This window comes from Chrysemys picta, chromosome 15 (assembly GCF_011386835.1).
Source record: "Chrysemys picta bellii isolate R12L10 chromosome 15, ASM1138683v2, whole genome shotgun sequence".
In the NCBI taxonomy this organism is placed as follows: domain Eukaryota; kingdom Metazoa; phylum Chordata; order Testudines; family Emydidae; genus Chrysemys; species Chrysemys picta.
The window spans coordinates 2,664,668-2,688,842 of NC_088805.1; the positions used below are offsets into that span (position 1 = coordinate 2,664,668).

General features: G+C 56.3%; 1 protein-coding gene across 33 annotated transcripts in view; it reads right to left on the reverse strand.

Annotated features, from left to right (window-relative positions):
* EMID1 (EMI domain containing 1) overlaps positions 1 to 24,175 on the reverse strand; it is a 106,048-nt gene that overhangs the window by 47,760 nt on the left and 34,113 nt on the right. For 32 of the 33 annotated variants that reach the window (XR_010592830.1, XR_010592829.1, XR_010592831.1 and 29 more), the window contains 2 exons: positions 18,372 to 18,485; positions 17,653 to 17,756 (listed from right to left, as the gene is read on the reverse strand). Coding sequence is in view for 30 of the 33 variants with exons in the window: in XM_065568195.1 (XP_065424267.1) it covers positions 17,653 to 17,756; positions 18,372 to 18,485 (218 nt within the window). In the remaining 3 variants the exon portion in view is untranslated. Of the gene's footprint in view, positions 1 to 17,652; positions 17,757 to 18,371; positions 18,486 to 22,094; positions 22,226 to 24,175 lie in introns of those variants that run through there. The other variant, XM_065568198.1, reaches the window with a different exon arrangement.

The following is a 24,175-nucleotide window of genomic DNA, read 5'->3' on the forward strand; positions in this document are numbered from 1 at the left end:
TTGCTTACAGCTGTCCAGCCAAGGAGACCCTGGTGAATGGGGGGGGGGGGGGGGACGGGACGGGGGGAAAGCCGGTGCCTTTTGATCTCTCCCCCCAACTAAGCGACCTAATCTAACATTCCCCTCTGTCTCTAGGCCCAGCTCCCGCCTGCCCAGGGCTCAGTTAGGGTGACCATGTTGGGGTTACTAGGCCTGCCTGAGCCAGAGTCCTTCCATGTTTAACTCTGATCGACCTCAACAACCAAGGACAGGAATTGGAATGTGTAAACAGCTAGTTAGCAATTACGACCTTGCTCATTTCAGGTACCAAACAATAATGATGAGGTTTGCATGTTTCTAGCTGGGGAAGGGGTAATAAACTAAGGGTAAACAGGACCAAATAACAGTTTAGGGAGAAGTTACTAACAAGCTAGATTTATAGCCCTAGAATGATTTAGTTGCTTAAATGTATGAACATGCCTTTGGTAGAGAGGGGAGGGGGAGTAGAGGGGGGGTGGTAGAGAGGGGGAGAGGGAGGGCTTAGTTGTAAAATGTATAAAGAAGAGAGAAACTGTTTTTGCTGGTGTGCTTGATTTGAGACTTGCCTGTCTCCTTGCACCACTTTGAGATCTCAAATAAACTTTGATTGTTTCTCCACCCCGGTATGTTTATTGGCGCGAAGCACTCTGGGCAACGAACCCCATTGTTGCTGTCCTCGGGCCCCTGTGCCGGCAACAACCAGATGTCCTGATTTTATAGGGACAGTCCCAATATTTGGGGCTTTGTCTTATATAGGCACCTGTTACCTCCTACCCCCGTCCCGATTTTTCACACTTGCCCTCTGGTCACCCTAAGATCAGTTCCCCAGTCCCTGTCCCCACGGGGCTGAGGCTGTAAGGGAGGGGTGCCCCAAACTCAACCCACAGGCCTTTTGGGGTGTGAAAGGAAGCAAGGAGAACACACCCTGGGCAGTGGGGACAGAATTCCAAGCTCCCAGTAGCTCAGCCAGTGGGACGGACCCTCGCTGTTGGGAACAGCCAGAGAACCGCAGCGGGGAGAGGGGGCAGACGAACCCCCTCTGTCCTGATGGCCACTCGATAAGGCTCAAGTCAACATCTGAACTCAGACCCCAGCGTAGGATCAGGCACTGACCACCCAGGCTGGCCTCACCCGCGGGTCCTTTGACTTGGAAAATGGGAGCCAACTACATTTGTCAGGGCCTTCTCTCTCTGCTGCTCCCCCATCTCGGGCACCTGGGTCACAGGCACATTCCCTCCCCAAGGAGGGAGATGGAGGGGGTTGGGGTAAGCCGATGACTTCCTCAGTGGCGGAGGAGGAGCTAAGAAGTATTGCTTCATTCCTCCATTCGGGTCAATGTCCTTGGGGCCCCGAGGAAACATTCCCATTCCCAGAACTGCCTTTCTTGGAAGGACGGCACTGAACTTTAGCCCAAGCTCCCAGCTAGAAAACCCCTGTTGGAATGAAACGGACAATGTTATAGACAAACACTAGGGGATGTGAGGTGCAATAGCTAGGGCCAGCAACAGGGCTGAACTAGCACCAGAAACAGTGACTATGTGACAGCCTATGTGCATGGCCCTCTGAGCTACACTGCAATTCCGCACTGCTTTCCACCCCTCCATACACTGCACCTTTGCACTGCATTACACCTGTGCGCTGCACTGCACCTCCAACCTACTCCGCAACTCTCCATGTATTGCACCTCTGTACTATCCTGCAATTAGTCACTGCTTTCTACCCAGCCATGCATTGCATCCCTGCACTGCACCTGTCCAGGCACTGCACCTGAAAGCTACACTGCAACTCTTCAGCAAACCTCCGCACTGCATTACACCTCTGCATTGCACTAGCTCATGGCACTGCACTACACCTCTGAATGGACTGCGCCTCCAAACTACACTGCAACTTTCCATGCATTCCACCTCTGGGTCACACCGCCTCTCTTTGCATCACAGCCTCACTTTGACCCAGCAATAGTGCATGAGCACCCTGCAGTGTGCACATGCCTCGGCTTTGCACCTCAGTGCCATATGTGCTACTCTGCACCAGGGGCTGTGGAACTCCCTGCGGCAGGAGGCCATTGAGACAAAAACAGCTGCTGGATTGGACAAAGGACGGAGTGACATGACTGTTGTAATAACTCTGGTCGCTCTGCAAGCTGAGGGTGATCAAACCTCATGTTTCAGGGTGTCTGATGAATGCCAGGAAGTGCCCCTTCCAAGTACAGCTCCAGGCACCAGCAGGGGAAGGTCTGCCGGTAGGGCCCTTGTTTCCCCTGTACACTGACACATGCCCAGATCCAAGTTTAAATCTGCTCCCAGATGACTGTGCACCTGCAGTTGGCACTGGAGAAGGGCACAGCAGGCAACAGGAGGTGTCAGGCAGTGGAGGGGGAAACAACAAGGTGGGAATCAGGGAAGGGACAGTGCAGTGGACACTTGTGGGCGTGGGCATTAGGGGACAGAGAGTATCTCTAAGGGCAGGAACACATGGGCATCAGGATTGGCAGTGGAACAATGAGGAGGGCATCTGGGGGGGGCAGGCTACAGTCTGGCAGGAATGGAGGATAGGACATGTGCAGCACCCAGTGGGGATGGCACAGGGGGAAGGGAAGGTATAGTGGCATTGGAGAATGGGAGAGCATGGTGTGGTGGGGAGCATATGCAAGGCATAGTGAGCAGTCACTGAGTGGACAAGGCCTGGAGAGTCCCTCATTGCATTGCATGAGGCTGCCCTACAGGCAGTATGTGCAGGCAGGTGGGTGGGATCAGTCCTGAGGCCACGGGACATGAGCACAGCTGAGTTCGCCCCACACTCAGGCACATGTCCTGGTCCTGCCTCTCCTTAGCACATTTGGAGGAGCTGGGAGTTTGTGTTTGCAGAAAGAGGCCAAACTTTTGCAAACACCTTTCGAGCACGGATGTTTGATTTGCTTTGGGATCAGGGCCTGCTGTCACCAGATCCTGCACTGGCGCTGCTGGGGAGACCGTGAGAGTGAGTTAGCATGGGACTCACCTGGGGGACTCACTGCTGCAGTCTAGTACGTTAACGAACTGGCTGCTGTGTGCGAGCCCTGCCCTCTACTGGCTGCATTGAGAACTGCTCCCCATGTTGGCAGGCGCTCAGCTGGTCAGCGTTAATTCTGATTCAAGGTGAACTCCAGTGAGGGTTTTCAGAGCAGGGGCAGCTGTGTTTGAGCTCTGCTGACACTGTGACATTTCCAGAGGGAGGACCAGGGAGCTCAAGGCTTTGGACATTATCTAGGCAAATGGCTAAATAAAGCTTGTTTGTTTTTTCTAAGGCAGAAATATAGGGGCCAGCCCTGGCATTCAGTTAGACCGGAGTGAATCCAGAGTGACTCCACTGATCACTCCTCTGACTCCACGAGGAGCACTGCAGATTTCCCCTGGTGTCACTGCAAATGGGCTCTGGCCCAGTTTGGCTCTGGGCAGGGGGCAGTGGAGGAGCGAGGGTAGCTCAGGCAACGAGGGGGGTATAGTATCAGAGGGGTAGCCGTGTTAGTCTGAATCTGTAAAAAGCAACAGAGGGTCCTGTGGCACCTTTGAGACTAACAGAAGTATTGGGAGCATAAGCTTTCGTGGGTAAGAACCTCACTTCTTCAGATGCAAGTAATGGAAATCTCCAGAGGCAGGTATATATCAGTGTGGAGATAACGAGGTTAGTTCAATCAGGGAGGGTGAGGTGCTCTGCTAGCAGTTGAGGTGTGAACACCAAGGGAGGAGAAACTGTTTCTGTAGTTGGACAGCCATTCACAGTCTTTGTTTAATCCTGATCTGATGGTGTCAAATTTGCAAATGAACTGGAGCTCAGCAGTTTCTCTTTGGAGTCTGGTCCTGAAGTTTTTTTGCTGTAAGATGGCAACCTTTACATCTGCTATTGTGTGGCCAGGGAGGTTGAAGTGTTCTCCTACAGGTTTTTGTATATTGCCATTCCTGATATCTGACTTGTGTCCATTTATCCTCTTGCGTAGTGAGGGGGGTATAGTTACTTGAGAAAAACAAAGCTGAATTCCCCCTCCCGGAGATGAGAGCTGAGCTCACATCCCAGAGCCAGGCTCTATCTGGGACCAGCTGGAGGAAGTGACCCCAACTGAGACACACACAGAGACACAACGGATTTCCTGAGCCACCCACATCCTCTGTGAGCACTCGGGGGGAGGGGCTCAGGTTGACCCTCAGTGAAAGGGTCCCACCCCTTCCTGCACCCCATGCATCCCAGCTCCCAGGTGTCACCCAGCAGAGCTTGCAGGCCAGGTCCCCACTAGGCAGAGGGTCTTCCTGGGTCTGGGGACTCAGTCCCGTGTGAGAAACAGCCCCCAGGCAAGAGGGCTCCTGCCTCCCCTTTAGCTCTGAGCTCCATGGTGAATGCGATGGACAGGCCCCACTGGCTAACCAGGCTTTGTTCTTCTCCAGCTCCTTCCCTCCCAAGGTGCTTCACCCACACCAGTGAGTTTAACTTCCCAGTGTCCCTGCAAGACAGAGACAATGCCCCCACGATGCAGAGATGGGGAAACCGAGGCATTGTTTCTGACATGCCCCAGGTGACACAGCGAGTCAACAGCAGTGCTGGGAACAGAAGCCAAGAGGCCTGTCTCCCTCTTCTAACCGCCAGACAACACTACCCTCACAGAGCCAGAGACAGAACCCAGGAGCCCTGACTCTTCATCCCCTGTTCTTGCTAGTAGACCACATTTCCCACCCAGAGTCAGGAGGAGAACCCAGGATTCCTGGTTCCCAGAGCCTTGCTCGGGCCATTAAACCTCCCAACTTCCCACGCTGCAATAACATAAACAAAAATAAAAACTACTCACCAGTTTTTAAAAAGCAATTGCAGTGCCCATGCAAAAGGCACCAGCTTCACAGCCTAGAGACTGAAAACCTCTGTATAACCCCCGAGTGGGTAGAGCATGGGCAGCAACTGGGCAAGCTCCCCACACGCCTTGCCCCCCGCCCTGATAGCACCCCCTGTATGGCTGAGTCTCCATGCCCCAATCAGGCCTTGGCTTCTCTCCTTGTCAACAAGGGGGTGAGTTCCCAGACGCGCTGGTATTTTGGGTTGTGGTGCAAGGCTTGTGATACTGGTGTATGTCTTCAAGCCCCAGCTCCCGGACTCCTGGCATGGGGAGAATCCCAGCTTTCATTTTCTGAAATAAAGGGAACATTCTAGCCCTGCTGGTTATGCAGAAAACATGATCCCTAAAGGCTCACAAACCAGAAGGCACCTATGCAGAACCCAGACCTAAAGTCTCATGATTTTTAACCCACTCTAACAATTTTGGGAGTTGGACCCAGACACCATCCCTGCCCATCCTGGCTAATAGCCATTGATGGACCTAGCCCCCAGGAACTTATCTAGTTCTTTTTTGAACCCTGTTATATAGTCTTGGCCTTCACAACATCCTCTGGAAAGGAGTTCCACAGGTTGATTGTGCGTTGTGAGAAAAAATACTTCCTTTTGTTTGTTTTAAGCCTGCTGCCTATTAAGTGGCACATCAATTCAGTGGCACAGCTGGCCTAGAACGCAGGAGTCCTGGCTCCATGCCCCCATCTCTAACCCCTCCCCCACAGATCCCTGCCTTACCTAAAGGGTTAATATTAACCAGTACCATTGTGGGGACCCAGTCCCCCAGATGTCAGCAGCTGCTGCACCCCTAAAAAATAATAATCCTGCAGCAAAATGACAGGAGGTTTCAGGCTGAAAGCTACTCTGCAATCTCGCTTTGCCTGCCCTGAGCCCTGGTGTCCCAGGGACTGCCGCAGCAGCCGTCTCACTGTGGGGCTACCAGAGGCCATGCAGAGAACTCACGCCCCTGTTCCACACCCTTCACTGAGACTGGCTCTGGGTTCAGATCCTGCAGCAGTGGGGGGGGATCAAAGCCAGCTCTGCTCTCCAGGGAGCTATTTCCAGAACTGCAGGATCATGGGGGAGAGAGAGGTGGGGAGAGTGGGAGAGATGGAAACTGATGGGGCGGGAGAGTGAGAGGGAAGAAAGATGATACTCTGCTGAGGCTCCTTCTTTCTGTCTATCTGTCTGTCCCCACATGTGCGCCCCCCCCCCCATCTCTCTGTCCTCCCACACTCCTCTCTGGTATGTGAGTGCTGCCTGAAGCTTGGGGGTGAGGGATTGCAGCTGGGTCCGACCGGCCTCTCTGGGGGGTGCTATGGAGTCCCTGGAGTCCCAAGCAGGAAAGAGGGAGGCGAATCCCCCCCTGGAGCTAATGGCGGTGCTCCTAGCTCCTGTCTGCCCCAAGGATGGGGGGGGGGGGCGGGTTCCAGGCCTCCTAGGGTTGCCAACTTTATAACTGCAGAAAACCAAACACCCTTGCCCTGCCCCCGCCCTGAGGCCACACCCCTGCACCTCCCCTTCTCTGAGGCACCGCCCCCACTCACTCCATCCCCCCTCCCTCTGAGCCTCGTTCTCCACCACTCTCACTCTCTCCTTTTCACTAGGCTGGGGCAGGGAGTTGGGGTGCGGGGTGCGGGCTCCGGCCAGGTGGTGCTTACCTCAGGCGGCTCACTGGAGCGGCCGGCTTGTCTGACTCCTAGGCCCTATAGGATTACCATACGTCCGTTTTTTCCCGGACATGTCCGGCTTTTCGGCAATCAAACCCCCGTCCGGGGGGAATTGCCAAAAAGCCGAACATGTCCGGGAAAATGCCGGCCGGGCACTTCCCCTCCCGCGGCTGCTCTGCTCCTCCCCGGACTCTTCGGCTCTGTTTAAGAGCTGAGCTGCCCGAGCGCTATGGGCTTCAGGCAGCCCCCTTGCCTCCGGACCCCAGCCGCTGGCCGGGCACTTCCCCTCCCGGGCTCCGGTGGCGCAGGGTCCGGAGGCATGGGGGCTGCCCGAAGCCAGTAGCGCTCGGGCAGCTCGAAGAGTCAGGGGAGGAGCAGAGCCTCCGGCCGCGGCGGCTCTGCTCCTCCCCGACTCTTCGGCTCTGTTTAAGAGCCGAGCGCTACGGGCTTTGGGCAGCCCCCATGCCTCCAGACCCTGCGCCGCTGGAGCCCGGGAGGGGAAGTGCCCGGCCGGGGGCACAGGGTCCGGAGGCATAGGGCTGCCCGAAGCCCAAGTGCTACCGGCTTCATGGTTTGCCGGGCAGCCTCCAGACCCTGCGCCCCCGGCCGGGCACTTCCCCTCCCGGGCTCCAGCTGCACTGGGGAAGCGCCGGATGGGGGCGCAGGGTCTGGGGGCTGCCCAGCAAACCGTGAAGCCAGTAGCGCTCGGGCAGCCCTTTTCGCGTGGCTGGGAGTGGGAGGAAGGAGGGGGCGGGGAGGGGGCGGGGCTGGGGTGGGAAATGGGCTGGGCCAGGGCCCCGTGGAGGGTCCTCTTTTTTTATTTGTAAAATATGGTAACCCTATCCTAGGCAGAGGGGCAGGGGGCTTTGTGCGCGACCCTCGCAGCTCCCATTGGCTGTGGTTCCAGGACAATGGGAGTATGGAGCCAGCACTCTGGGCCACCCCTACACTGGAGGGACATTCTGGCCACTTCCTGGGAGCCTGCCAGCCCCGCTGCGCTGCCAACCGGACTTTTAATGGGCGTTTTTGACTGGGCATTCAGGTCAAAAACCGGACCCCTGGGAACCCGTCCCTAGGCCTCACTCCCCCTTTGCCCTGCACTGATGTGGCAACAGCCTTGGCTGGGGAATTGAGGCCAGAGCCGGGTCGCAGCCAGTATGTTTGTCCCTCACCCCCGTCCCTGGCCCATGGAGGGGAGGGTTGGGGCCTGGGCAGGAAGGGAAGCTGCAGGCTGAGCCAATTAGGTTCTAACCGCCCGCCTTCCGCCGCTGGGTCCCAGGCTGTCTGTCGAAGGCGCTGGTGAGGTTCTCAGCAAGGCCCTGCCATCCCTCACTAGCACACTGGCCCTGGCCTGTTGTCCCCCCAGCTGTGGGGCTTGTGTCCCCTGCTGAGCCCCGGGCACCGGCCCGCTCCTCTGAAAGGTCACTGGGGCTGGGACAGAGGGCTCTGAGCCCTAAGAGGTTCCCTGCTCCCCTCCCCAAATGCCTGCTGCCTCCAGACTCCCCTCCCTCCCAACTGCTCTACATGCACAACAGCTCTGAATTCCAGCATCCAAGGGGTTAAAAGTCCCCCCCCAGCTCCTGTAGTCAGGAGCAGGCAGAGTTGGGTGGTGCCCAGGACTCACCTTCCTGTTCACCACTAGCCACTTGGCTGGGGAGGGGGTGAGCAGGGAGCTGGAAGGAGGCGCTGACACCACCTTTCCCCTCCCCCTGCTCTGGGGTCCTCACTTCAGGGCATTTCCTCTCCTCCCCCAGGTTCCCAGGGCTGAACACATGTGCAGCTGCGCTGCCCCCCAGGGTGATCCACCCCCAGCCCCCGAGAAGCAGTTTACAAGCCCAGTGTAAATATTTGCAGACAGTGAAGGGAAGGGGCAGCGCTGGGTGGGGCTGATTTGTTCAGAGCCAGTGCTGGAAAAAGACAATAGAGGAGCAGAGCCAAGGTGTTTCCTGAGCCCTGGCCCTAGGGGGTCCCAGCTGCCAGGCCCTTTGCACGGCTCCGCAGGGTGGAGGGGGTCTGAGCTAGCGCTACGGCCTGCCACAGCTACATTGGCAACATGGTTTCCCTTTACAGCTGAATTTTTATCCTCTCTAAAATCCATACGCATCACCAACTCGGCTTGAAAATTGGCCAGGGTGGAGTTTGCAGTGCAAATCTGAGGTCCTTGGGTGACAGGGTTCCTGAGATACAGCCCCCCATTTGTCCCAAATGGCCTGTTTTAATTATTTGTTTCCACAGCCTGGGCTACCTCTTAATAGAGAGATCCTCTCTGGACACCTCCCCTCCCACTGGACACTGCACCAGCAGCAGGGGGGAGAGGCCCACAGGTGCCTGAACCATGGCCCCATCCCTCCCGTGCTGCTCCTCAGGCCCTGCCCCTTCTCCCCAAGCCCCTCGCACCACCCATTCCCCCAAGGCCCTCCTTCCGCACTGCCTCTTCCCCCCACAACCCCGATCCGCTTACTCCTCTCCGTCCCCCCTCCCCCCGACACTTGCTGTTACAGCTGGTAAAAAGTGGGAGGGCCCTGGCCCCCCGTTCCAGCGCCCCTACACTGCACTGACCCCACTGCACAGACCCCCATCTCCTCTCCCATTGATCACTGCACAGACCACACCTCCCCTCTCATTGGTCATTGTACAGATTCCACCTTTGCTGCTATCGGTCACTGGACAGACCAAACCTGTGCTTCGACTGGTCATTGCCCAGACCCCTCCCAAACACGCTCCCACTGCCACTCTGACCCTGCACAACCATGGCTGGGCCTCGGTGTCCTTTGGCTCCCGGCTGGGGCTCCAGAGCGGCTCCAGCCCTCGTTGGCAGGCCGGGATTTGACAAGCTGGGAGTCTGAGCACTCTGAGCATGCCCCTTTGGAGCCAGGCCTGCCCCTCCTGAAATCCATGGTTAGGCTCCCACAGTGTACTGCACAGCAGGGGCTCTGGCCTGCGAACACAAGCTGGGGCCTGTCAGAGATGTGCAGGGGGGGGGGGGGGAGCTCATGTCTCCTACCTTGGGAGGAGGGAGCGAGGAAGGAGGCTCCCTCCTGCTCCCTCTCTCCCCCACAAATTAAGACCAGCTGAATAAATAAATCCTGCCCCGACTAGTCCCTCCCAAGCCTCTAGCTAGAGCCTGAGGACAGGGGTCACTCCCTTCCCAGACTGCCGCAGGCCCATGTCACATTTTGGCACCTGTTTGGCTGCTAATGGGCTGGGGCTGGCGAGTGAATGGCAGACCCCTGGGGGGACAGCCCTTCCCACTGCCTTTGAAAGCAGCTGGGGAGGCAATGCGCTGACCCAGGGAGGAAAGATTCAACAAACAGGAAGAATTGATCACTTCCCTTTGTCAACGCCTTCACAGGTCGCTGGGAGGGGAGGGGGAATCCCACCCTCGGGACTAGTTCCAAGGCAGGCCAGGAGGGGACAGACAGCCTGCTGCAGAGATAGAGGGGGACTCCTCTCCAAATCTCCCTAGCACTCGAGCATTGCTTCCCTTTCTTTTCTCCATCGCTCTCTTTGTTTTTTCCAATCGTTTTCCATTTCTTTCTTTCTTTCTTTCCCCCCTCGAATCCCAACAGCTATTGCCATGTCAAGTCATCTGAGTGTTGCCAAGCTCAATACATCAAATATCTGCATGCAGGATAGAGTTTCACAGTAATGGGACTTCATACCAGGTGTCCCGTTTTTTATTGCAGTTCGTTTCTGACTCGCTGGCAGGCTGCCATGGATTATGAGGCCGTCTCTTTCCTTCCTCACAGAGTTGTGCACAGTTTGCGTCTTTGCTGTGTAGCCTTTGGCTGAGGCTTGTGGACGAAGCATGAGGGGATGACCCCGGAGGGTACTGCCCCCTTGCTTCTTTGTATGGTGCACAATGCTGTACAAAGCATGTCAGTTATATTGTATCTGTTGATCACTGGAGTTGATCTGCCATTTTTCAACCAAGATATGTTCCAATGGGGGAAAAATGGTTGGAAAATGTCTGCTGTACCCCTCCCCACTCCCCATTTTCTAACCAACTCTATTCATTACCCAGCCAGTTCTCCTTAGGTTTCCACTGGACCTTCTGACTCCTACTTCCAGTCTGGGATTGCTGATTTGAGATTTGGCAAGCAGCCACTTGCCCTAGGAGCCTGGCACTGCAGTGAGCTGTCAGCTAGGGAGCTGGTTCTAAGAAGGGACTGCTCGCCAGCTTGCTTGTACTCATTTATTTGCTTTACTCAGCCAGGAGTGGGTGTCCTTTCAGAGTTTGGTCTGTGAGCTTTTGGGAGCCAGGCCCATCTGTTTGCACAGCGCCTAGCACACTGGGGGCCTGGACTATGACCAGCGCTCCTAGGTGCTCCTGCAAACAAGCAATAAAGAGTTTTCAGAAGACCCAAGAGCCACATTTTCAAGTGCTCAACACCCAGCAGTGGGGCCGAGTTTCCAGCAGAACGCAGCACTTGCCGTGCCGAGCTCACCCCAACATCCAGCCCCTTGTGTCCAGAGAACCTGCTTTGTTGTGAGTTTCTCTGTGGGCTGGATCTGGAGGCTGATGTTGCTCAGACCTGGGGCTGAAGTGCTGCAGGGTCCCATCCGGTTCATGTCTTATGTCCCTAAACCCTCATGCTTCAGACCTTTTTCTGGTCACCTGCAGGGGTCAGGAAGGGAACATTTCCCCTTCCAGTGTATTCCAAAGGTTTTCTTCTCTCCTTCCTCTGAAGCATCAGAGATAGCCATGGAAGGAGATGGGACACTGGACAGGTGGGCCAGTGCTCTGATGTGAAGCAGAGAATTTGCTTTCTCAGGTGCTTGGCTGGTGTCACACTAATGGCCGGGTTTGGGGTTGGGAAGAAATTTTCCCCAGCTCAGATTGGCAGAGACCCTGGGCGGTTTTCACCTTCTTCTACAGCATGTGGTTACTGGTTGCTTGCCAGGATCATCTGGGTGTATCTCACTTAATCCTTTCCCTGCCACTGCAGGGGCCTTGGGCACTGGTGCACCTCGGTCCCTCCTGTTCTCTGCCTGGGGCACATCACAGCTTAATCTTCTGAGGGCTGTGATACTTAGATCTAATTCTGGTTGTTGGGCTTGGTGTGGGTGAGGTTTAATGGTCTGTGATATGCAGGATGTCATACTAGCTGGTCCAGTCTGGCCTTAACCTCTATAGCAGGGGTGGGCAAACTTTTTGACCCGAGGGCCACATCTGGGTGGGGAAATTGCATGCAGGGCCATGAATGTAGGGCTGGGGTAGGGGGATGGGGTGCGGGAGGGAGTGCGGGGTGTGGGAGGGGGTGCGGTGTACAGGAAGGGCCTCAGGGCAAAGGGTTGGGGTGGAGGAGGGGTGGTGTGTACGAGGGGGCTCAGGGCAGGGGGGTTGGAGTGCGGGGGGCACAGGAGGGGTTCGGGGTGTGGGCTCCGGCCTGGCACTGCTTACCTGGAGTGGCTCCGGGGTGGTAGCGGCCCTGTGCTGCTCCTGGAAGCGGCCGTCCCTGTGGCCCCTGGGGGAGGGGAGGGAAGGGATCTACGTGCTGCCCTCGCCTGTGGGTACCACCCCCGAAACTCCCATTGGCCGTGGTTCCCCATTCCTGGCCAATGGGAGCTGCGGGGGCAGGTGCCTGCTGGCGAGGGCAGCGCATGGAGCCCTCTGTCCCCACCTCTCCCAGGAGCCGCAGGGACATGGTGCCGGCCGCTTCCAGCCCGTGGGCCGTAGTTTGCCCACCCCTGCTCTATAGCAGTCCCCTGAGCTAGGAGCTGGGTATCTTTACCAGCACTGCCCGAGGTGTTCCAGCCAGGGGAGGACGAGCAGCACTGACACCGCCCGGAGCTGGACACGGCCCGACTGCTGGGAAGAGTCAGTTCAAGAACCTGCCGCTGGGACTCGCGTGTGACGGGTTTCCACTGGCGCCACTGAGAAGACTGTAGCTGCCATCAACAGGCGCCATGAAGAAAGGGTATTGAAGGCACTAGGAAGATGGAGCCCGGCCCAGCTCCAGACCCACAGCTCTGAAGGAGGCACCCCAGAGACAGTGCCGTGACCCGGAGCCTCAAGAGCGCTGCATTCCCCAGGCAGCACTGACAGGATTCCAGCGGTGTGAACTGTCCCTCCTGGGGCGCCGCGGGCTAGCACACCAATGGTGTGGGGGACTGGCTACTCGCAAAGGGGTCCCTGGCTCGCAGAGGTTACTAGGTGGCTGTGTCTTGCTGTCAGGCAGCGAGAACTGTTCTGGTGTGGCAAGGCCACTGCTCACTCCCCCTGACAGACAGCTCAGTAGATTGCCAGACAGATGGAACATGCCCTTCTCAGCAGCGCTGGGGAGACGGGAGTTTCAATCACTCAGCTTTTCTGCTGAGATCCCACGTCCTAAGCACCAAGACATCAGGGGAGAAGCGGAGGGGGTGAGTTAGTGGCAGGCCCAGTGGACAGTGGGGTTGCCAACCTCCAGGATTGGCCTGGAGTCTCCAGGAATTAAGGATGAATCTTTAATTATAGATGATGTCATGTGATGAAACCTCCAGGAAATGTCCAACCAAAATTGGCAACCCTCATGGGCAGCCGCTGAGCAGCCTCGGAATAGCTCCGATGGAGCAGGCCCCACCAGCTCCAGCTCTAGCTCGCGGCAGCCGCCTGCCAAGGCTGGGGGCAGAGGGACGAGCAGAGTTCTCGCAGGCTCCCAATTCCCAGCCGCAGCAAAACAAGCAGGGCTCCGCTTCCTCTGCACTTCCTTAACCTCAGCCCCCGAGTCAGCATTGCTGCGGTCAGTGGGGAGCGAGCAGGCCTGGGGGTGCAGGCCCAGCTGGGGCTGTGTGCGGGGTCAGGGGAAGGGCACACACAGGGAGAACCACCTGACCCAACCCCACGGCTGGGTGCCCGGATCCCCTGCCTGGACAGCAAGAATGCCGTCTCCCGGGAGCCCTGTGGCCCCTCCCTGGCCTGGCCCCCACTCAGGTCGCCCGCCCAGCCCCTCTGCTCCCCATATCGCTGCCCCTCCACCCCCTCTTCATCCAGACGCCGCCTCGCATCTCTCCCTCTGGAGCACGTTCCAAAGCGGCCTGCTAGTCCCCAGAGACGAGGGGCCCAGGGCTGGCTCAGCTTGCACCGAAACCTGAGAGCGGCTCCAGGAGATGCGAGCGAGAGAATGTGAGGTGGATTGGATGGGGGGTGCCCAAGGGGGGGCCGGATGGGGACTGGGGGCTACTGAAGGGGCTGGATGGGGAATGGGGGGCTGGATGGGAGCTAACTGGGGGGTGGGGGCTGAGGGGAGCTGTGTGTATTATGGGGGGGGGTCCCCCAGTTAGAGCACCTCCAGGACATTGAGCCTGCCTCTTCCATCCACAGGTGTCGTCATGCTCCCCCCGCCGGTTCGATGTGTGGACGCACCCCAAGGCCGATAGCTTGGCAGAGTGGAGAGGAGCTGGCAGGCAGCCAGGCCTGGGCCTTCCTCAACTGCAGCTGGGAAAAAATCACTGCAGCAGCCCTTCAGCCTCCCCTCTCCCCCTCCTCCTGCCCCTGTCCTGCGGATGGGGGCGATCGGCTCACCTGCCCCCTGCTCTGGCCCCTCCACAATGGTTGTGAGTCCCGCCTGCCTCAGCATCCTGGGGTCACGGTTAAGTTTGTCTGTCCTTTCTTGGCACAAGGGGGAGCAATTCCTTCAAATCGCCCTGCGCCATCTGCACCAGAAATGAGCCCCCCCTTTCAGGAGAGCCTGACAGCCCTGCTCTCCCCCAAGCTGGTTCTGGGGTGATCCAGGAGGCCCCCACCAAGCTGACAGCCTCTTAGTCAACCTCCTTCCCCCTGAGCCTCAGCTGGAGCTGAGACCCACACGAGCTCCCTGATGCCCAGGGATCTTGGGTAGGAGCAGGGAGGTGACTTTCCCTCGGTGTTTGGCACTGGTGCCACCACGGCTGGAACACTGTGTCCAGTGCTGGTGGCCCCAGCTAACGAGGCGTGGGGATAAACTGGAGAAGAGCCACAAGAATGAATAAAGGATTAGAAACTTGCCTTCCAGTGAGAGACTCAGAGCTCAGTCGATTTGGGTTAACAAAGAGGCTAAGGGGTGACTTGAGGACAGCCGATAAGTACCTAGCTGGGGAGCAAAACATTGACCTTCGCTCTAGCAGACAAAAGTCTCACACGCCCATGGGCTGGAAGCTGAAGCTAAGCAAATTCAGATGGGAAATAAAATGCCCCTTTTTTACAATGAGGGCAATTAATCCTTGGAACAGTTCCCAAGGGCAGGGGTGAATTCCCTCTCGCAGGCCAGTTTTAAATCCAGACGAGCTGGTTTTCTGAGCTCTGCTCTAGTTCAACCAGGAATTCGTTCAGGGAAGGCCTCTGGCCTGGTAGACGGGAGGTCAGGCTAGGCAATCACAATGATCCATTCCTGCCCTGGCTGCTGTGGCTACAACACACCAAGCGATCTGGGGCCCAGGCTGGGCTCTCCAGGCACGGGTTGTACCTGCCAGGCTGATCCCTGGGGAAATGGCACTGGCTAGTGGTGCTACCTTTGGCCAGGGCAGCCTGGTGGGCTGCTGTGCTTGTATTGTAAACTCAGACTCGCCCTGCCCGCGCCCTGCTGGAAACTGCGTTCACAGCGAACATTCAAACACCCTCTTCCATCTATATGATTAGCAGAGGCCAGAGCTTCTGGGCCATCCCCTGTAGCACCTCTCGCTGGGAGACAGGGCCGGCTCTGGTTTTGACGCCCCAAGCAGCGCGCCGAATTGCCGCCCCGGACGGCGGGGGCAGTCCGTGTACCGTTAGGGCGGCACGTGCGTTTCCGCGGCGGCGGCAATTCGGCGGCAGCTTCTGTCTTCAGCTGGAAGACAGAAGCTGCCAAATTGCAGCTGAACATAGAAGCTACCGCCAAATTGCCGCCACCGCGGAAACGCGCATACCGCCCTAACGGCACACGGGCTGCCCCCGCCGTCCGCGGCGGCAATTCGGCGCGCTGCTTGGGGCGGCAAAAACACACGGACTGCCGCCCCTTGCAGATTGCTGCCCCAAGCACCTGCTTGGAATGCTGGTGCATGGAGCCGGCCCTGCCGGGAGATGCCGGTATGGGAGTAACTAACAGCTCCCCGGCTGGCAGGGCTTGGCAGTGCCCAGCGACGCTGCGACGGGTAGAACCCTGCAAATCCGCGGGTATCTGTGGACCATTTCTGTGGATAGCAGTGCGGATGTGGATACAAATTTTGTATCTGCGTAGGGCTGTGACGGTAAGAGCCGGCGGGCAGCTGTGAGGAACCTCTCACCAATCCTCCACCTGTCCTGGGCGGGAGGCCTGGGGGGCAGTGACACTGGGCGGGGGGCTGCTTGGTTCCTCTCCCCGACCCGGCCTCGGCCAGGGGGGCAGGTCGGAGCTGCAGTCCAGCCACGGTAAGAGTCGGGCAGGCTGCTCCAGGGAGCCACGGCGGACCTTCCACCTGCTCTGGGCGGGGGGCCCGAGCAGCCCCCGGGCAATTTCACAGGTGTCCTCCCTCCCTCCAGCCAGGCCAACCAGGGAGCTGTGGGGAGCAGTGGCAGACTCTCCACCTGCCCATGGTATGGGGCAGGGGGCCTGAGAGCAGCCCCCGGCAGCCGAGGGCAGGTGGAGGGTCCGCGACTCCGCGCGGGCTCCCCACAGCTGTCCGTGGCTTTCCCCGATTGGCTCCAGTGGGGGGATGCTTTGGAGCCTCAGCCCAGCCCCCAGTGTAGAGCCCTGCAAATCCGAGGATATCTGTGGATACCCACAGATCACTTTTGCGGATCATGGATCGGATGCGGATACACATTTGTGTATCCGTGCAGGGCTCTAGTGACGGGCACCAGTTCTTGCGGCTTTCATGGATGAGCAATTGAGGAGGAATGAGATACGCCATGCAGCCATGCGTGGCCCTATCATAACAACACCCCCGCTCCACTGCACCACTGTTTACAAGCAGCCCTACAGTAACTAATTAGAAGAGGCAGCCCAGGGCTAATGAGCTACAACAAACCAGCAAACTGAAATCGCTGACATCAGGGGAAGAATCTGCCCCCAGTCCGGCTCCCCAGTCACCCCAGTATCATCTCGGGGATGACCAATGATGAGAACCCCCCATACCTGCCCCACTCTGAGGGGCGCTGCCCCATACATCTACCCCCAGAGATCCCTCTGCCCCACACTGTCTGATTCCGTACCTGTCCCCTCAGATTCCCTGGGAGGTGCCCTGGATCGCTTGACCTCTAGGTTGGCAGCATAAGGTGCCGGGGGCAGTCTAGAGGATGACCAGCGACTGATCTCTGCCATCCAGCGTCTGATTGATGCTGATGTCAGCAGCTTTCACATTGTACCGCCTCCAACTACTCACAACCCCCTCCACCCCTCATGACAATGAACACCCAGATTGAAGCTCTGTCTCCATAGCACTTCCCCATGGCAGTAGTTAGCAGCTACTCCCCCATCAGCTGGTGCAGACAGTGGCTTAGCTGCTAGTGGAGATGGGGCTCATCACACCCTTGGTGACACAGTGCCCAATGGTTGGGTCCCATCTATGCCAGCAACAGTGATCCAGCCAATGCGGGATTGCTGACAACCAAAGACAATGCTAGGGCAGCTGGTGTCCTGAGCTCCCTCTGTCCTGCCATGAGATGGCTGTCCCTCTATGCTATCTATCTGGCCCAGAGCCCCCTCTGCCCCACACGGAGAGGGAGCTGCCTCCCAGAGTCCCCTCTGCCCCACACGGAGAGGGAGCTGCCCCCCAGAGCCTCCTCTGCCCCACACGGAGAGGGAGCTGCCCCCCAGAGCCCCCTCTGCCCCACACGGAGAGCAAGCTGCCCCCCAGAGCCCCCTCTGCCCCACACGGAGAGGGAGCTGCCCCCCAGAGCCCCCTCTGCCCCACACGGAGAGGGAGCTGCTCCCCAGAGCCCCCTCTGCCCCACACGGAGAGGGAGTTGAGCCCCAGAGTCCCCTCTGCCCCACACGGAGAGGGAGTTGAGCCCCAGAGCCCTCTCTGCCCCACAGTGGAAGGGATCTGAATCCAGGCCCCTTCAATCCTGTGCTAGAAGGGGACTGTTCTGCTCCAGGCCAGCTCTTCGGGGCTGCAGTGCCCCAGTGCTCCCAGCAGCTGCCCTGTGGCTCACACAGCTCAAAACATCCCCCAGGAGCCCTGTTCATCCGGCTTTTCCTACCTTCTTCACAGTTGACCCCTGAGTGGCCTGGGCAGCACCTCCACTCCAGAGCCGTGACTGTCTTGTAGGCCACCTTGTACGCTGGTCTCACGATGGCTCTGTAGCTGCGAAACGGAAAGGGCCCCGGCGTCAGGAGCTGGGTCTGTTCTCAGGGGCCAGGCTCAGCACCAGCATCCCTAACATTTGTCACCACCAGGCAGGCTACAGATCAGCCCAGGTGGGTATCCCATCTCCAGCTCCGCAGGCACCAGGCCTGATGCTTCTCAGGGTGGAAGTTGGCTCCTTGCTGTCCCCCTTTCAGCATTGCATGGGAAGGGAGTGGATTGCTGCCTGGCCCCTGCTGGGATCAGCTAATGGGCCGGAGCCTCCCAGGGTGTAGGAGCAACATGGGGCAGGAATGAGTGGGGAAGCCACCCTACCCTCACCCGATGAGGCCGTTCCAGGTGGGGGAAGCATGTGGCTACCCCGCCAGTGCAGACTGAGTGGGTCTCTGCGGTGCGAGGAGGAGGAGCAGCCCCTGTGCTGCTACAGGGCCGGAGCAGTTCGAGCGTGAGGGGCCCTACGAGGAAGCAAAACCTCTCCACCTTGCAGCATGAACTCTGGATGTGTGCCTCCCATGCCCAGCTCTGCCCACGTGCGGCACAGCAGACAAGCAGCATGTGGCAGGGAGTGGGGGTGGTGGAAGGGGAAGTTTAAAGATGCAGCAGCGTCTCTCTCACCTGCCTCCGTTGCAGCCCCCAGGCCAGCGGCAGCCTTGGAACACCCTCTGCAGGAAGGTGCCATTCTGGACATGGCAGGAAACTGTCCTTGTGACCATGTACGAGCACCAGTTCCTGAAAGAGACCAACATAGGCTTCATCACACCCTGCTCCTGCCCCTGCTCCCGCAGATGCCCTTCACTAGCCCTAGCAGCACTGGCTGCTGGGCCAAAATCTATTGGTGTCCAATGGTCACTGAGACCCCCGCAGGGCCCAGCCAGTCACAGAGATCCCAGGCTGGGCCCAGCTGCTTAAACCAGCTCCCCTTTGGATGCACCAGCCCTGTCGTCTCGGAGCAAATGCTACATCCCCCAAGAACTTGGCTGGTTCTCCAGGGCTCCCCATTCGGACTGTCGTGCCAGTGTCTCCCCTCCAAGGAGCTGCCCTGCCTCTGAATCAGGTCCAGGCTTCCCCACTCCCCACCTCGAGCGTGAAAATGCTCCCACTACTAACCATGCAAGTTTCCTCTGGCCGGTATTCCCAGTTAAATGCTGGCACCTTGGGAGTGTTTCACACAGCAGCAGAAAGCACTGGGTCTTTTTCCACTATTGGCCCCTTCACCAGTTCAAGGCTCCAACCAAGATCGGAGACGTGGTGAAAAGCCAGGCCTCCAGTACAGGGACTAGAGCAGCGGAGCTCCAGGGCCGTACCTATGCCAGCACAACTCCGTAGTGCAGACACATCCTACAGGCGATCGGAGGAGGTCCCAGACGATTGGAAAAAGGCTAATGTAGTGCCCATCTTTAAAAAAGGGAAGAAGAAGAATCCAGGGAACTACAGACCAGTCAGCCTCACCTCAGTCCCTGGAAAAATCATGGAGCAGGTCCTCAAGGAATCCTTTTTCAAGCACTTGGAGGAGAGGAAGGTGATCAGGAATAGTCAACATGGATTCACCAAGGGCAAGTCATGCCTGACCAACCTGATTGCCTTCTCTGAGGAGATAACTGGCTCTGTTGATATGGGGAAAGCAGTGGACATGATATATCTTGATTTTAGCAAAGCTTTTGATACAGTCTCCCACAGTATTCTTGCCAACAAGTTAAAGAAGTATGGGCTGGATGAATGGACTATAAGGTGGATAGAAAGCTGGCTAGATTGTCGGCTCAATGGGTAGTGATCAATGGCTCCATGCCTAGTTGGCAGCTGGTATCAAGCGGAGTGCCCCAAGGGTCGGTCCTGGGGCTGGTTTTGTTCAATATCTTCATAAATGATCTGGTTGATGGGATGGATTGCACCCTCAGCAAGTTCGCAGATGACACTGAGCTGTGGGGAGAGGTAGATACACTGGAGGGTAGGGATAAAGTCCAGAGTGACTTAGACAAATTGGAGGATTGGGCCAAAAGAAATCTGATGCAGTTCAACAAGGACAAGTGCAGAGTCCTGCACTTGGGAAGGAAGAATCCCATGAACTGCTACAGGCTGGGGACCGACTGGCTAAGCAGCAGTTCTGCAGAAAAGGACTTGGGGATTACAGTGGACGAGAAGCTGGATATGAGTCAGCAGTGTGCCCTCGCTGCCAAGAAGGCTAACGGCATATTGGGCTGTATTAGTAGGAGCATTGCCAGCAGATCGAGGGAAGTGATTATTCCCCTCTATTCGGCACTGGTCAGGACACATCTGGAGTATTTTGTCCAGTTTTGGGCCCCCCACTACAGAAAGGATGTGAACAAATTGGAGAGAGTCCAGTGGAGGGCAATTAAAAGGATTAGGGGGCTGGAGCAAATGAGTTATGAGGAGAGGCTGAGGGAACTGGGATTGTTTAGTCTGCAGAAGAGAAGAATGAGGGGGGATTTGATAGCTGCTTTCAACTACCTGAAGGGGGGTTCCAAAGAGGATGGATCTAGACTGTTCTCAGTGGTGGCAGATGACAGGAACAAGGAGCAATGGTCTCAAGTTGCAGTGGGGGAGGTCTACGTTGGATATTAGGAAACACTATTTCACTAGGAGGGTGGTGAAGCACTGGAATGGGTTACCTAGGGAGTTGGTGGAATTTCCTTCCTTAGAGGTTTTTAAGGCCTGGCTTGAGAAAGCCCTGGCTGGGATGATTTAGTTGGGGTTGGTCCTGCTTTGAGCATGGGGTTAGACTAGATACCTCCTGAGGTCCCTTCCAACCCTGATATTCTATGATTCTATAGCGACAGACGGGGTGCAGGAACACCACCTCCCTGAGTGACAGCCATGAGGTCAATGGAAGCATTCTTCCGTCAATCTAGCTGCGTCTATGCTGGGCCTTAGGGCAGCAATGCTATGGCACTTGGGGTGGCGGGCACTCAGCCATAGCTGTGTCAACCTATATTTTAAATATAGGCCAGGCCAGAGACTGTCCCTGTCCCAAAGAGCTTGCAGTCTAAATTGGTAAGAAAGCATGGCTAGCCCCCTCCTGCCCCCTTCCCCTGCACTGACACTGCAGTATGCATGAACCTGGGACACGGCAGTTCAGGTTCTGAGGCATGCTCAGTTCTTGGCCTCGTTGCAAACAGTCCCAGACTGTGGAACAAACCTCCGCAGGAGCTAAGGCCCATCCTAGACCTCCCTGCCTCCTGCTCCAAGTGCCTAGTGCCAGTATCTCATTGGCCTCCTTTAAGAAACACACCAAGCTGGGTGGGTATTTGAACCCAAAATCCAGCTCTGCCAAAACAGGGCATGGCTCTGCACTCACAATCCACCCCCTGGGAGAGAGAGAACCGCACAGCACAGCTGTGAGTCGCTGGACGGCACGTGGTGTGACAGTCTCAGGGCCGGCTCCAGGCACCAGCTTCTCAAGCAGGTGCTTGGGGTGGCCGTTCCGGACAGGGGCGGCAGTTCCAGGTATTCGGTGGCAATTCGGCGGAGGGTCCGTCACTCCGCCTGGGAGTGAAGGACCTCCCGCCGAATTGCCGCCGCAGATCGCGATCAAGGCTTTTTTTTTTTTTTTTTTTTTTTGGTTTTGGCTGCTTGGGGCGGCCAAAACCCTGGAGCCGGCCCTGGACAGTCTGTATCCCTAGGTTCTCCCTTTCTACAGGACTATGATAAATTTGGTACAAAGTATGCTGTCAAGGCTGATTCCCCACTCTGGCACCTCGAGTGCAGAAAGTGGGGGCCCGCAAGGATTTTAAAAATTAATACTGGCCACTCCAGGCTGATATTAAACTCCCAAGGTCACAGCTTCTCTTTGACCTTGGATGAGTAGATGCTCCCACCACCGAAGTGTAACCCCCCCCCCCCACCCTTTTTGAGAACCCAGGAAGGAGCACTTGGGAATTCCTTCCTGTAGGGTACCCTCAAGCCCTTTCACCACCCCCCGGGGAAGAGCTGAGAAAAAAACAAAGTAAATCAGCTGTTGCCACCAGCTAATTAACCAACATGTGCAAAAACCTCTTAGGGACACAAAAACCCAATCCTGTTCTTAAAAAAGGTAAATTTTATTAAACCCAAAAAGAAAGAAAATACATCTGGAACTTAGGCTTTTTGCTAGATCTTAAAAGAAACAATTACAAAAATTAAGCATCAAGATAGATCTCTTGAGGTTCAGCTTAAAGGTTACAAGCAAAACAAAAGTATCTGGGGTTAGCACAGAGAAGTCCACAAGCCTTACAAAATAAAAGAAATAAACCTAATTACATCTTTCTAGACATTCCTCATCTACTTACACATCTGGGGTTTCAGATAAGTAGGTTTGAGGTATGAATTGAGGCTTTTTCATACCTGGTTTTAAAGCTGCTTACAGCATTGCTGCTCTGTGTATCCCCTCTCTGGAAAACAACAACAGACACAAAGGGAAAGTTTTTTTTCCCAGTTTTAAAAAGTTCTAGCCTTCCCATTGGCTCTTTTGGTCAGGTGCCCACTCCTTTCCTTTTACCTGTGGGCTTGTTAACCCTTTACAGGTAAAATAAGTAGAGAACAACCACCAAGAGGGATTCCATAGCCAACTAGATTGTTGGGTGTCCACAAAAGAGAGCTATCCCGCCTGTCATTTATCACATATGCTTTGTGAGGTATCACTTGAAAACTCATAATCTGTTGAACATTATTGTCCTGGTAAAATATGTGTGACAACATTGTATGTAAAGTTATAAGATTCTACTGTATGACTTTACTGAGACATGCTCCAAGTTTAGAAAAGCAGGCATTTGACGGGCAACCACATGGGGGTTAACCAGTCACTTTGGGCACAAGAGGCCACTCCCTCTCACCTATGCTCCAGGTGGAGAGAGCAGATAAAAGGGGCTGGCTGAGGGGGAGGATGGACATGTGCTGCTGGCTCCTACCAAAGATCAGTCAACCCCCCAGACAGCTGAGGTATCCTGGACTATGCTGTGGAGAGCACACCGGCAGTAGAGACTGACACCAAACTGACAGGGACACCAAACTGCTGCTACCCTGTTTCCCCGAAAATAAGACAGTGTCTTATATTAATTTTTGCTCCCAAAGATGCGCTAGGTCTTATTTTCAGGGGATGTCTTATTTTTCAGAAATGAAAAATGCCTTATTATCGGTGGATGCCTTATTATCGGGGAGGTCTTATTATCGGGGGGATGCCTTATATTACAACGAGAGGCAAAACTGTAAGTAGGCCTTATTTTCGGAGGATGTCTTATTTTCGGGGAAACAGGGTAGTGGAAGAAAGGCGTGCATTGGACTTACGGGTAGGCAGTGACCCAGGGAATGTACTGGATGTCGATACTTGAATCCTGAACTGGGGGGTTACCAGCTTCACAGGGCCCTGGGTCGGAACCTGGTAGAGTAGGGTGGGCCCAGGTTCTCCCACCCTCCATCCCAGTAATGCCGGAGACCCTGGCCACTGTTCATTTGTTCTGTCCCACCCAGGGGGCCAGAGCCCTATCTGTGATTGGTTGCCCCAGCCAGGAGGCTCAGGGGCTATAGACTGTTTGTTTGTTCCCCCCGAGCAGGGGACTGAATCTGCTGGTTGCTAGTGTGTGCCCCAGCCAAGAGGCCAAGGGGCTACAGCCTGTTCATTTGCCCCAGTCTGGCCCAGCTGAGAGTCACAACTGTGTGACAGGGTGTATCAACCCTGCACTGGGCAAGAGGGGGGCACCCCTCCCCTTAATGGACGTGCAGAGCCCCTGTGACAAGACACAAACCAGTTCCCCAGAGACAAAAGGCTAGCCAGCACCTCTGCCAAGTGGCAGAATAATCAAAGGGACCATCACCTGGTTAAGCGGCCATTCTCTGGCAGGAAAAACGGGTGAGCAAGACATTTACATGTTTGCAAAGACACAGCTAAGGGATACTAGGCAGACTGGGAGGCTCAGGCGCTTGGGAACTGGTTCTGAGACCTTTTGCCCCTGAGTGCTGATTGGGATCAGGCCTTTTTTAAAGCACCTGACAATGATCACTGGATTAGATGGACCACTGCTCTTCTCAGGCATGCAGATTCCTAGAGCAGCACGATGACCCTCTAAATGGTGTTACCTGTCAGCTCTGTGTTCTTGGGGAACCAGGGCGCAGTATCCAGGCTGTCTGACTCACGAAGGAAACCCCACCCCCCACTTGAACCAAAACCGATCAGAAGGAAGATTTGGAAAAGCAATGAAAAGGCAGTGGGAGACACACCTAAACCTCTCTGGACAAGGATGAAGGTAACTCCCCCAGCTTCATTTGCATCGAATGCATCAACCTGTGGAACTCCTTGCCAGAAGATGTTGTGAAGGCCAAGACCACAACAGGGTTAAAAAAAGAACTAGATAAGTTCCTGGAGGACAGGTCCATCAATGGCTATTAGCCAGGCTGGGCAGGGATGGTGTCCCTAGCCTCTGTTTGCCAGA